Source organism: Sinohyriopsis cumingii, chromosome 4, assembly GCF_028554795.1.
Source record: "Sinohyriopsis cumingii isolate HCF-2022 chromosome 4, ASM2855479v2, whole genome shotgun sequence".
Taxonomy (NCBI): domain Eukaryota; kingdom Metazoa; phylum Mollusca; class Bivalvia; order Unionida; family Unionidae; genus Sinohyriopsis; species Sinohyriopsis cumingii.
Window position 1 is genome coordinate 86,030,677 of NC_142964.1, and position 15,134 is coordinate 86,045,810.

Below are 15,134 nucleotides of genomic sequence, written 5' to 3' on the forward strand. Positions count from 1 at the left end.
ATATGAGATAAAGAACTTACTTTCATAACCCCAAGTATGGTCCAAGTATGGTCTTGAACTAGTTTTTTAGTAGTGATACATATAAAGATGGCAGCATAGGACCATAAATTTGGCATCAAACACGTGCTGTAGTAATGACATCCAGATAAAGTTCCAGAGTGAGAAAAAGTGTGACAGATGGAGAAAAGTACAAAAGGACAGATGGAAAGACTGAACAAGAATGTTATGTTGTTGTTTATGCAATTGCTTAAGCATTATTTATACAAAGCAATAAGAGACACCGCACTCACTACCATCATATATAAAAAATAGTCCGTACCAAACAGGCAAATATTGATACAGCAATAGGAGACACCACACTCACTACCATCATATAAAACAAATAGTCCGTACCAAACAGGCATATATTGATACAGCAATAGGAGACACCACACTCACTACCATCATATATAAAAAATAGTCCGCACCAAACAGGCATATATTGATACAGCAATAGGAGACACCACACTCACTACCATCATATATAAAAAATAGTCTGTACCAAACAGGCATATATTGATACAGCAATAGGAGACACCACACTCACTACCATCATATATAAAAAATAGTCCGTACCAAACAGGCATATATTGATACAGCAATAGGAGACACCACACTCACTACCATCATATATAAAAAATAGTCCGTACCAAACAGGCATATATTGATACAGCAGGCAGTCATAGGCAGTATCCTTGTTCAACAATTCTTAGCTAGAACAGTGAGGGTGATGGCACATTATACAGTTTTGTTGACCATCAGTTTTATGATTCACCACTTTGCTTTGTGCATTTCCTCACCTTCATGTTAGAAGTTTTGTGTTTGGATATATCATTTTCTTTTGTGTTCTTAAGTGTCTTCCATGCCTTTGTCAAAATATAACTTGCTCGTCATAGCATGACTTAGTTTGTAAACACTGTTGTAATGCCGCTCATGAAGACGGGAATACTTTCCATATAATTTCAACAATTCATTTATCTGGACCTCTCAGCACTTGAAGCAGAAATTTGTCAACAGACATTAAGGGACTACTTCTCTTTCTGCCTATTGTTATTATTGCCAGCAGTCTATTTTTGGTGATGACAGACCTTGACTTCAAGAACACATTTTGCCAGCTGGAAGTTCTTGGACATTATTTGCTTTCAAATGTTTCTCATATAAAAACATGGCTGTCATTTATGGCAACTTCACTCTGTAAATCACACAACTCTCAAGAGTTGAACACATATCTAAGGATAGTATCTCAACTACATTTTAGGCCAAGATTGTACACTGAGACATGTCTAGACCATCCAATTCAATTGCAACCAAGTATGTGTTATTAAGGAGAAATTCTTTCAACATCTCACATTGCACCAAGTCTACATAGGGCTAGTAAAACAATAAACATGAGGTTACAGCGCAGAGATCTACTTCAACAGTTCGACGGATGGAAGTGAGACAGTAACCACACTGCAGTGCACTATTGTGGAAGTGGGAACGACGTTCAATAATGGCTACCAGAGGAACAAACATGGTATTTACTAGTAACACTGAGTTCAATCTACTTCATTCCAAATTTTGGTTTTCAAGCAGGATCATGATGGGTGGGTTGTGCAAGACTTTACGCCGGACTATAGTAAACCACTTTCTAGATCAGTGTTCCTGTAAGGGATACATGGGTGTAATAAAGAAGCATTTATAAAAATCAAAAAGCTGGCAGCCAGGTTGTTACATCCCTTATGACTATACCCCAGGTAGTTTGACCTCAGTGTTGCATAGGTTGTCTTGGAAACCATAAAACCAATATAGACTGGAAAATAGATTCATATTTTTCTACAAATGTTTAAAACTAAAAACAAAATATCCTGCTACAATTTAATCAAACAAAAAGGAACCAGTATAAATCAACAGGAGAATGTGTACTGGTTATCCTAGATGTGAACAGATACACCTCTCCCTTGAAAACTCACACACATCAGGGTCCAAAAGCATAGACCACACTATAAGTGAGAGTGCAAGTTACCGATTGACCTCATAAAAATCTGCTAGACATCCAGAGAACCACAGAGTTGGGGGGGGGGGGTGCCTAGGCTGTTTAATGACTGAATAAACGTTTTATAATTGTGTTGAGAATAATTGTCCATAAAGCGCTTTTTCCGATGAAGTTGTTCATTATTCTGTATAAATTACATTTATTTTCAAAATGTCCAACATCTGAAAAATTGATAACATGTTTTCAACATGGTACGCTAAAACATTCGTGTATTATGTCACGACTTTTTGTTTTGTTGATTAGTTTGTTTTCCGGAGTAGTGTATTTAGTATTTTGTGAAACAAGGATTCTAAGAAGCAGGGAACCAGACTAACTGTTGATACACTACCAAACAAGATAACTTTTTATTTAAAAAAACATAACATTTCGTGAGACAATTGTCAACGTCGAAACTCAATTTTTGAATTGTTCAATTAGTAAAATATTGATGCTGTGATTTCATTGCAAGGAACAGTGAAACTTGTTATCATCCTTGAGGATATCTCTACATGCAAATTCAGGAATTCTCTGAAACATGTTTTCCCCACAATGGTCTGTATCTGTGAAACAAAGCTCTTTTATTCTAAGAAGTACTCATTTTGCTTGGTTGTCTTGTTATCTTTGATCACAGTTATGATTGAGTAGGTTAATTTAAGACGGTTTAATTAGATTACATACACAATAACGTAAGAACATTTATTACAGTGTTCGATTGATCAATCAAAATGAGTTACCCGACATACAACCGGGACTGCTGGCTCTTAAGCATGTAGGATTTGTATGCCTTTTAACTTTTTTGTTTATTCCACCTCCTTTATTTCATTCAAAAGATGTAATTAACATGATAATAGAAAAAGAGGCCCGCTTCTGCCAGTTCGATATCAAAACAAAGTCGGCTCTTAATTAGGTTCTCAGAGAAAAGCTCGCGGACATAGCTGTTACGGTAGATTGACACATTTTACATTTAATTACAAGAGGATACATTGCATTTATGATGATTACATTGAAACATAACTAAAAGACAGAATTAGAACATAAATTTTAATTTATAAGAAAAATTATTTCATTGGTATTTTTTTTATTAAAGTACTGCCTCTACAAGGCGTAAGTGACATTTTCGTTGATCAAAATTTCTCTGAATTATGGTGTACTAAGAATGTCGTTTGGAAAGAAAATGTAATTAATTTTATGACTTCTTTTTAAAGTTTATATTCCATAATGTTGATTAAAATTTCCATGTCCTATTTTTTGTTTTCGACGATAAAACGAGTAATGTAATATATAAAAGTTTCAGCTACCAATTTTGATCGTGATTTTCTTCAATTTCAACAAATAGGGATCAATGTTTTGGTATTTTCTGGTTTACAAAAATAGGATCCATGCCTGACCCTGCATTATAAGCGGGTTCGCAAGTTATCAGGGCAGGAGTTACTGAGGGAGTGGTATAGTTGCAAATTCAGCTTTTCCCAAAATAGAATCAAAGATGAGAATTCATTACCACAAATTTTAATCACAACTGATCAATTCTTCAGAAAACAATTGATAACTTGTCAATAATCAGAATGCAAACAGTCTTTAGTCTGATGCTGCGCAGCGCAAATGTCAATACAATGCAGAACTGAACTAATCAGGATCAAGACATCTGCTCCTCTTCATCACAATTCAGTACCTGCTCATTCAATATAGATGCCACCACTTCTGTGGCTAATGCTGGGCACGAGAATCACCTTGCTTAGATAATGTGATGAAAAACGTAATTTATACATTTCTTATATCAGGACCTGAAATGATGTCATTCTACATGTGCATCAGACCATGGGTGGATATAGCCATTCCAGTCCACAGGACATTTTATGGACAGCTTCATCTACTACAATACATTCAGTCTGCATTATTTGGAAATTTTTCATACATTTATTTGTGGCTAGTATATAATGTATCAGTGTATTCCTTTCATTCAGTATGTGTCGGTGTATATATACTTCTGTCAGATGGGATCATCCAGATTCTTTCTACAGATGTATTCCTCTCAGATTTGATCATTCACCAAGTGTCGGTGTATAGCCCATGTATTTCTGTCAGATGCTGAAAATATTTAAGGTAGGAAACATTATTAGGTCTTTAAGTTTGTTCTTGTATAGTCCATGTACTTCTGTCAGATGTGATCATCCAGATTCTTTCTACAGATGTATTCCTTTCAGATCTGACCACATTCATTCTAAGGAGGCTTTTTCCCGAAGAGGATGTTTACCATTCATTAAAGTGCTAAGATTTAGTGTTCCCTTGGTACTGTAGAGTTCTTCCTATGCACCAATGATGCATGTACTTCACATCATGTTTTATGTAAATTTAGTTATTCCAATCGGCCTCATGTATGGACTATCATTTTCTTGCTCTGTGCACCATAGGATATATTCATGGATATTATGATTCATTCACACCTTTTTTTAAGGCTACACAGTTGCACTTTATGACATTCAGGTACTGAATTTCATAACATCCTTCATTTCTACCTAATATAAAACCATAAATAGCAGGAATGGCATCTGGTTTTACACAGATACCACATTTTCGGGATGACTCTGAACTGTAAAAATTTGCAGATTGCTCTGTTCTAGCTGCATGTATCCAGGTTGGAGAAGAAACTGCAGAAGTGCCCTCCAGAGGAAAATCTTCCATGGGAAGAAACCAAACCAACAGTGAAATACATCTTCTTGATTTCCTTTTTATCACCAGATCTGCTTATTAAATGGCCTTTCACACAATCAGGACTTTCTTTAGAGCTTCCCATTACAGATGTGTTGTATGTCACATACAAAAGCTTAGAACTATTTGGACTGAGAGAGACCACAGGTGCATTAAGGTACACTCCATAGACTTAAATGCACAGAAACAGATGTTAGGGCATGTGCCAAGTGATATATTAACATTGCCATATCATTTTTCTCTTCTGTTCCTACACTGAATATTTCAGACAGTCCAAATGTATGTACATATTTAACATTTAATTTATCACAATGTATGTTAGATTAACATTTCATCTGGTCATCTCTTATTTGCCATATGATTTCATGCCATTGATCCATTACACATCTCATATTTATGCATAACAGATTATTGTACTGTTCATACCTTAATTCTAAAAGTTATTTCCTGGCTTGCACTTCTCCCTATTATTTCAACATGCCGATGATATGATGAGCTTTCTATGCCCCTGGCTATATGTCTTTCTTACAACACCATATATATTTCTACCTCCATTATTCTTCATGTTTTTTCATTCACTGTAACTGCAATGATATAATTATCATTTGTGCATTCTGAAGAAGTCAAGTCCTGATGTGCTTTATCATCACAGTTTTACCTCACTCATCATATTTTTAATTCATTGTGGAACATAATTCAGATAAACTAGCCTCATTTTACAATTTTTGTTTCTTTTTGTCATGAGAGTGACAGCACACTATACATTTATGTTGACCGCCACCATCCCTGTTGCAACACCTATAGTGTTCAATGGACTTGGGATTGTTTTGCTGTTACATGTTGATTTCCCTAATAAATTGCATTCACTTTGTTCCATTCCATTTTATTCACCCAAGAATCTATTGTCAGCACTATGTTTTGTCTTCAAATTAAAAAACATTGAATAAAGTCCACACAATGGACCCCAGCATCCTTAACTTACATTGTGCAGCCCTTTCTTCACTGGGCTCCTTCATTTTCTGCTGAAGAAATTTCACTCAAGTGCTACCCATAACATTCTGTCAGGGTGTTTCACAGTCCAGTTGTGACCTTTGTACAACCCTGTTGTGTCAGTTCAGTTGCTGCTGAATCACTCACTCACAGAATGACACCAAATTCATCAGTAGCAGCAGACTGTCCCTCTAGGCAAATATACATGTTGAAAAGGCTGACTGGATCTCGGTTTTTATTTAAATTCCATATTTTCAGAAAAAGGCAGGGTACAAAAGCCAATAGTACTTATTAGTGACAGTATCATATGTGCAAATGCATACATTTTAATACAGAGTGTCTGCAGACACTTTAATATAAAAAGACCCATGTCTGTAACAGGTAACTTACTCTGTCCTTTACAGAAAAATCTGAAGGTAATGAAAATGTCTTTAACGTTCAGAAAACAGAAAAATTTAAAATCTGTTAAAATCTTTTTAACCAAAAGGCAATGCCATAATGCCAACAATTTCCATGTCTTACCTGAAAATCGCACTATGATGTATTTAATGTGATTTTAAAAAATGGAATGCAAGCAAGCAATTAAGGATAAGTAAACTGCTCTCAATAAATCTACCTCAGACCATTTGATCTATAACGAAAAAGAAAATCTCACAAAAAATTTGTTCCCGCTGCCAAGAAAAACACCTGTTCAAAATTCTGTTCATCTCTTAACCGCAATAGCAATGCAGAACAGGTGTGGGATAAAAACAAGGCAATTAGGGGTAAACCAAAGAATACTACCCTTAAAATCATGGATGCAATCGCCACCAAAGACAAAGCCAATAAACTGGAAATACATTTCATGGGGATGAGCAGCAACTTGAATTATGCTACACAATTCCAACAACATTGGGTAAAGATTCAAATTCGGTATCCCAACCTGTTTAAAAACCAAGGACACCAACCAATAGTCTAAATGAAGATTTCAACATTTACGAATGGCCTCATCTGAGAGAGGAAAGTCTAGGAGATGAAATAAAATCTTAAAATCAATGACAATGATAATGACAGTGCAATAGGAAAATTTGAGTTTTGGCACAAAATAATGATCTTTTTTGTACTTACATTGATTTTTGAGGCTTCAAATATCTTGAGAGGTAAAGTAAGGTCCGTCTTAGCCTTAGTAACGATGTAGTCACGGAGCAAGGTGTTGTATGACCCTGGAGACCTACGTTCGCATTGCTTTAGAAATGGGATCAGCCACTTGTGCAGATTTTTGGAATACATTTCCTCTGTTGACTGAAAAAAATTTAAAATGTTGGCTGACATGTTTGTCTACTGATGAATTTTAATGTCTGTGATGTCATTTTGAAACCAAGCATCAATACTGCTTCTCAAAGAAGCATAGTTTAGGTCCCTCACTTCATGAAAACAAAATATTAGGAATACCCTTATGTAACATAAACCTGGTCAAGAATCCATTTATAATGGGTAAATTCAATTAATAACAGTAATAGCCCTTGTAAAACACAGACCTGGTCAAGAATCCATCTAAAATGGGTCAATTCAAGGAAATCCAAGTTTTAATCATAATTCCTAATATTATGTTCTTTTAATACATTCTCAATTTCTAAGCCTGAAAATAATGCAATTTTTAAGAAAGAAAAGTCTCACCCAATAGTGCATATAGAAAGCACTACTGTCCTATTATTGAGAAATTATCTAGATTCAAAACAAACTGGAAAACTATAAATTATGTCTTACAATCAGAAGTTAATTCTTGCAGACCTTCCTCATGCAATTTCCTCTGATATCTGAAAGTGCATTCATCCGTTTATGACAGGTGATGCCTCAATTGTAATGCTGAGGAATTACTAAAGTGTTTCACTCGTTGAGATTTTGTGCATTTTTTCAGTAGCTCAGGCACAAAAAAATTCAGACATCCGTTACCTTATTTCTGTACTATATTCATGACAAACAATCACAGCTCAACTGATGTATAGTAACAGTCAATTTACTTCCTGCTGCTGTGGTAACTTGTGTTAGGATTATATATGAATATTCAAAAACACTGTAAAGTTCTGACTGACACAACCATGAAAATATTCCTAAAAACATTAAATTATTATCACTTTTGTTACAAAAAAATTTAAAATAAAGTTGCACAAAAACTTTTAAAACTATTAAACAAAGCCAGATCATGATGAGCCCATGATGAAACAACTGCTCTAAATGTGGCCAATTATAATGTGATTTCACATTTAAGTGTAATATGATGCTCCATACAACATACATATAATAGCCCACATATATTGTACTGCAGTGTAAGGTGGCCTTTTCCAAAGCATCAAAACATTTCTGTGAACAGTCTTGTATGGAGAGTATATGGGGAGATAAGTGTACCTGAATTGTTTAAGTTAAGGAAATAAAGGCCATCTTCTCTGTAAAAAAATGTAGTCATGATCTCATTCTCCTACTATATAGTAATTATGTACCTACACAAATATGTGTTTTGTCAAAAGTGATTAACTGAAATGAAGAAAAATGTTAGCTTATCAAATATGCAGGCAAAAGAGCATCACATTTTTCTACCTCCCTTTGCTTTTACCCAATTTCTCAAGCTAGGATTACATAGCATGCCTAACATCAACCCACCTGTGCCATTATCAGCTCCAGTTTTTCATAGTCAGCCATTGTCTGAAGCTTTTCAAAGGTCAACAGGTCCTCTACATGGCAATCATACACCAACATCTCCATGGTTACCAAATCATCCAAAGTATGGGTCAAGCCCTGCAGTATTACAATTTTAAGTAGAGTAAAATATACAGGGTGTAACTCAAATTATGTGTCGTTAAAATGCATATTCATGCTGAAGTTTGAGGCTGTTATGTCCCATATATACTCACTAGCAGATCAGGGTCTATGTTGTTTGTTCTGCTGATTACAATATATGCTGGTACATTACACAATGGCAGATTTAGGTCTTTGCAGTTTGTAGCTGGACTTGTAAAGTGAGTATATATGGGACAAATATATAAATCTGTAATTATTACTCAGATGTGGAATGAATCCTTTTTACTTTGTCAAGTGGATCTTTAAAGTTTATATTTTGTAGTAACCAATAACTCCAAAAAATTAAACTTTGCACGTAGAAGTGAATCTGAAGTACTTTCCATTAGTCTTGAGTGGTTCATGACAAACTAAAATTTGTATTATAATTAAAACTGTATAGACATTTCAGTTTACTAATTTGTTAAATTTCAAAAGCCGTTATAGGTTATTGTTTCTCAATGGTTATTGCCAATCTGTCTGTCATGGCTAATGCCAGTATGTCAAAGCTAATGCCAATGTGCTGGTCATGATTAGTGCCAATCTGTCTGTCATGATTAATGCCAATCTGTCTGTCATGGTTAATGCCAATATGTCAAAGCTAATGCCAATCTTTTGGTCATGATTACTGCCAATGTGTCATGGCTAATGCCAATCTGTTGGTCATGGTTAATGCCAATATGTCAAAGCTAATGCCAATCTGTTGGTCATGATTACTGCCAATGTGTCATGGCTAATGCCAATCTGTTGGTCATGATTACTGCCAATGTGTCATGGCTAATGCCAATCTGTTAATCATGGTTAATGCCAACCTGTCTGTCATGTTCAACACCAACCTAACTTATTTAATGCTAATAGGTCATGGTTAATGCCAATCTGTCAGGCGATCACATAAAAAGGATTTTTGTGCAGAACACTGATTATTCGCTTTCAGCTAGGAACTATTTCCCAGTAACACCAAATCTGAAGAACCATTTAAATTCCCTAAGAGCGTTACTATAATTCTGAATCAGCACACGAATATGGCTAAAACCTTAGGCCAATCAGTATGGATCACTGTCAGTTCCAATAAAAATGCTTATGATAATCAAGTAAAAAATCTAAATGCTCTAATGCTCAAGTACACACACAGACATACACACAGACACATACATACACTCACACACACACAGACACACACACAACAAGAGCTGAAATTAATACCAAATTGTCCTATTTCAGTGTTTGTTGACAGTATCTGAACAGCGTTTGAATATTTTGTACTGTTTATAAAGGTATCATATCCATCCTCTTCATGTTTATTTTAGTATTTATTGACACCTACCAATCTCAGGCAAGCCACACTGAAAATATTTTGAACTAAGTCATCTAAAACTAGTTAAATGACATTGCAGGGGTCTTGAGTAAAACTTTTAAGGATTCAAATGACATATCTAATAACTGTAGGTGCTAATCTGTTTGTTTATCTTGAAACTCATTACAATACACCAGCATTCCGTTAGTACTGACAATGAACAATAAAGGGTGGAAACTCGATTACTTGTTCAAATAAATGCAGGGACTATCTCAAATATTTCTCTCTGAAGTGCTATGTTCACAATAAAAATCACACATGGATATGTGACCAAATTAATTTAATTCAATTTTGATACACTGATTGTAGGTCTCCGGAATGCATCATACTAAATTACAAGTCATACATGCCATTTAGGTATTCAGTACTGACTAATTCAGTAACAGGTGTCATTTTTTAGAATTTCATTACACATAATTTTAATTGGCAATTATTTATGCATCCATGTTTTATGGAAGGTAATTATATACATGCCCAGAAAAATATATAAGACAAAATCAATGTTAAAGTATGTGAACATTTTTTAATGAGATCAATGCAAAGGTCTGATCTGGAAGAAAAAAATGAATTGAATGACATGTGCTGTAAGCTGCACATGTTGAAAAAATTCATCCTATCCTGTTATTTGCTATGAATAGAGCTAACATCCTCTTTTCTTGACCCAGTTTAGTACCATGCCCTATTATACAAGTCCAGAGTAATCAATAACTCTTGTGGAGATGTTTCTGGATGGTATTATGGTTCAGATCACTGAACAATCATGACTGAATAGACTTTGGTAGAAATGTATTAGTATTAAAGATAGAAACAACAATATTTAATTTTACATCAGTAAATGCACCCACATGACCATTTTGACATACACTTTAGTACATTACTGACATTACTGCAGGGGCTGACTTTTTCTTGCCAACAATAAAATGCCCCAATCAGACATTGGGATTTTCTACTAAGCCATAAGATACTCATATTCAGACTTCATGAGTACTGTTTTAAATATAACCTATACATGGGTTTTGACCTCATCTGTAACACAAGATGTACGTTGCAATAGGTGTGAAGTGATCTTGTGTGTTTTGCAAATAGTTTAATGCCAGATACATGGGAACTAATTCCTAGCCTCAGCCAAGTCTGGGAGCAGACAATTTGGTTTCCTGGGTAAGAAGGATTCTGAACAAACAGTTAAGTCATTTTCAACATGGCACGGGAACAAAAATATTGAAAAAATCCCTGCACAAATTCCAATAAATGTTCATAACTATGGTTGTGAGCTAATGCACAGATTAAACAGTTTTATTGTAGCCACAAACTTCAACCCCTATAACTTTAATGATCATGTTCCAAAGCCAAGTCAACTGGACCATGTTCATTTTTTGGCTATGAAGCTGACATCTGCATTTCGGACTTTTTAGAAAATAAAAGGATAGTATCAGACATTTTAAAGAATATTGGTAATTCAATAACTGTGTAATTACTTCCAAACTTGAATAAAAGACCAAATTCTTTTGAAGTAAACTTTTTGAAGTAGGATGGTCAGAGCTGGATGGGATAGGGAGTGGTAATTCATTTGTGGGATTAACTTTAACTTTGTTGGACTTCTGGTTGACCGACACATGAAGGTTTCGCTGACTCTGATATGACCCCAATTCTAAACAATGTTCTTGATCAACCTGCAACATTTTTTCAAGAGTAAAATGAATAGAAATGGCGATGATGGGAGGAATGTGATATTTGTAATATGACACAATAATTATCATGAATCAAAAACTGATTTCAAGTGATTTAGCAGGATTTATGTTGTTTTCTTATAATTAATTAACTCAACATTGGACAGTTCACATTCGGCCTTGTTTGTTTCTCTAACAAAATATTAAAATACCAATTTTTTAATTTAAATATTTGCAAGAAGTATTCTAACTGGAATGTCTGGATATTCATTTCAGCTGTATACACGGGTAGGATCAGCTAATCTTCACTTTTCTGTTGATAAACTCTCAGACAAATGAATTATATTCATTCAAGAAAGCCAGAAACCATCAACATCTACCTCCACTCTTCTTTCTATACCCAACTTGACAAGTTCAAGGGCATTGTCAACCTGTCGTGACATACTCTCAATCTGGTTCACTCGGAACTTGTACCAGTCTAACAGCAGGTGAGATGTTAGTGATCCTCTGAAATAAATTTAAAAGATACTGTAACTAATCTGCCAACTGTGAACAAGAAATATCCAACGAATACATGATGTAGCAAAACATATTCTACCTTTCAAATCCATTTTCTTTTCTTCTAAAAAGATGCCACATTTTTCCACTTTCTTACTTAAGAATAATGAAAATATGTATCTCTTCAAAAATAAATACCTGTTTTCAAAGTTGCAATTTTAAATACTTTCAAACATACGTACCAGTTTTCAAAGTTGCAATTTTAAATAACTTCAAACATAAGTACCTGTTTTCCAAGTTGCAATTTTAAATAACCCCATGCATGTTTATACCAGGGGATTATGTGAAAACTTGCAACTTAAAAAAAAAGTACATCAGGATCTCAAAAATTTCAAAATCAGAGAGTAGCAGCCAAGGATAAATTTTGTGACCCCAAGAAAGCCAAGAAGGTATGTGGACAAGAAACTGTTAGCTTCATTACCATCTTTGTACCATCCTACATGTCATTACTAATTACTATTCTTTATGAAGTGTAAGTATTGGTTTGTCTTGAGAAATATCAAACAATTGCAACTGGGCTACATGAATTCATTTTGTTGTAGCCCAGACTCTGCATTCTAGTAGTTCAATATGGACTACTTGACTTTTGTAGTAGCCCTTACCAGCATTGTAATTTCTACTAAATACTTTGCTTAAAAGTACCATATTATCTCTGTCACTGTTGGCAGCCTTTAGAGACTGTCCATTATCTCTGTCACTGTTGGAAGCCTTTAGAGACTGTCCATTATCTCTATCACTGTTGGCAACCTTTATAGACTTTTCATTTTCTCTGTCACTGTTGGCAGCCTTTAAAGACTGTTTATTATCTCTGTCACTGTTGGAAGATTTTAGAGACTGTCCATTATCTCTGTCACTGTTGGCTGCCTTTAGAGACCGTTTATTATCTCTGTCACTGTTGGCTGCCTTTAAAAACTGTTCATTATCTCTGACACTGTTGGCAGCCTTTAGAGACTGTCCATTATCTCTGGCACTGTTGGCAGCCTTTAGAGACTATCCATTATCCCTGTCATTGTTGGCAGCCTTTAAAGGCTGTCCATTATCTCTGTCACTGTTGGCTGCCTTTAGAGACTGTTCATTATCTCTGACACTGTTGGCAGCCTTTAGAGACTGTCGATTAACAAATAACTGTGTTGGTATTTTGTTGTTTGTCAATATAGGGCTAGTAACAAATGGGGGGGTCTTCTTTATCTATCTATTTTTAACATAAGGGATTTGATATATTACTGCAGACTTTTATCATGATATGAAGAGAAAAGTATATAGTCATAAACAAAACCACTGAATATTGCTTTTGTATATGTTCCTTGAAAATGGGGAAATAGACAAAGACTTGTGCAATAAGCTATTTTTAGATAACACTTCACTAGCTATCAACCTGGGGCTAACTGTAGGATCACATATAGTTTACATGACAAGAACCCCTAAAATAGGTCATTATTGACATTGATATTCAAAGATCCAATCAAAATTTAGGGAATGCAGGTATATCACAAGGCTTTCCAAGTTGCAAACTTGGCTTTCCCCTGTTTTATTGCATCATCGTGGAACTGCCATGGACAAGGCTTTCCAAGTTGCAAACTTGGCTTTCCCCTGTTTTAGTGCATCATCGTGGGACTGCCATGGACAAGGCTTTCTTCATGAACTGGATTCTCATATTCTACACCAATAATGTGATTCCTGTTTAATAAACTGTTTTGTAATGCTTTTCCTTGGGGACCATCTCCCCTTATCTTGAGAATTCTTGGATTAGCCCAGACACAAGTCTTGCAGAGATCAGCCCTAGTTACAATCTTGACACATACCCTAGTATTTTGATATTCAAATTAGTTTTAGTTCACATACATGCAATTGGAAAAAAAGAATAGTTTTTTCATGTTGAGATAGGACAATTCTACTTAATCTAGGATCAGCCAAAATACACTGTAATATGGGGATCAGCCTACCATAGCTACTACTTAATGGATCATCCAAGAATACACTCTGATGCAGAGATCAACTTAGCACTGATTTCTCTTAATATGGGATCATCCCTGATATACTGGCATTAGCTTAGTATAGATTCAGCTTAATCTGGGATCAGCCCATAACACTCTGTAATGCTTGGATCAGCCCAGCACTGATATTGCTTACTCTATGATCAGGCAAGTATGCATTCTAATGATGGAATCAGGCTAGCACATATTGTACTAAATCTGGGATCAGCCCAGAATACACTTTATTGATGGGATCATCCATGTGGAGATTGGGAATCATCACTGTCATGTAAGTGTGTTTCATGCAGATTCTAGCTCCCACTAAGAGCCAACTTTTTATTTGTTCAAGTAGTGACATTGAATTTACTGTCACTTATTGACTTTGAATGTTAGCAATGATTGAATAAAGACACAAATCATGAATAGAGAGAGAAGAGTGCAAAATTCTCCTGTACTTTTCAACTTTTTTTTTACAAAGCATGTATTAAACATTCTTTATTGCAAGCCTATATTTTATCATGTATGAACTCTGCAATATGGAAGCACCCAACATACAGACTGATATTTGCAATTTTGAATCAAATTCTTTCCATAAACATGACCTTCATTTACATTTTTCTGTATTCATGAAGTTATTATTAATCAAATAAAGAATAAAAATTTGTATGGACTTTCCTTGGAATGCCTTTCATTTATGTTAAGGGATTCACATTAAAGCTCCTACATTACAAGACATAGGTTAAATTTGCTTTAAAAAAATCCTTTTCTAGAGGATCGACTTGAAGTTGACTTGTAAAACAATCAAAAGAAAAGCCAATTTTTGCATCTCCTATTTGACTTTACTAATGAATATGGCATTGTATTCAAGCAAAGAAGAGAACCAAAAAAGAAAATTTTTACAAACATTTATTTACATATATCCCAAAAGGTCAGTTGCAATTCTAAATTTAGGAATATTTATGAAGTAATTAATGCATAAGAAATGCACTGCATGTACATGAGAGAAAGATAAACAGAGGACA

The 15,134-nt window shown here is 34.9% G+C and overlaps 1 protein-coding gene across 3 annotated transcripts in view; it reads right to left on the bottom strand.

Moving 5' to 3' along the window:
* The window catches only part of LOC149801591 (NBAS subunit of NRZ tethering complex-like), a 249,282-nt gene that overhangs the window by 127,983 nt on the left and 106,165 nt on the right, over positions 1–15,134 (bottom strand). For all 3 annotated transcript variants that reach the window (XM_089955839.1, XM_089955838.1, XM_089955840.1), the window contains exons 25-27: positions 11,962–12,088; positions 8,387–8,521; positions 6,857–7,030 (exon numbers count right to left, since the gene is read on the bottom strand). In XM_089955839.1, the coding sequence (XP_089811965.1) occupies positions 6,857–7,030; positions 8,387–8,521; positions 11,962–12,088 (436 nt within the window). The remainder of the gene's footprint in view (positions 1–6,856; positions 7,031–8,386; positions 8,522–11,961; positions 12,089–15,134) is intronic.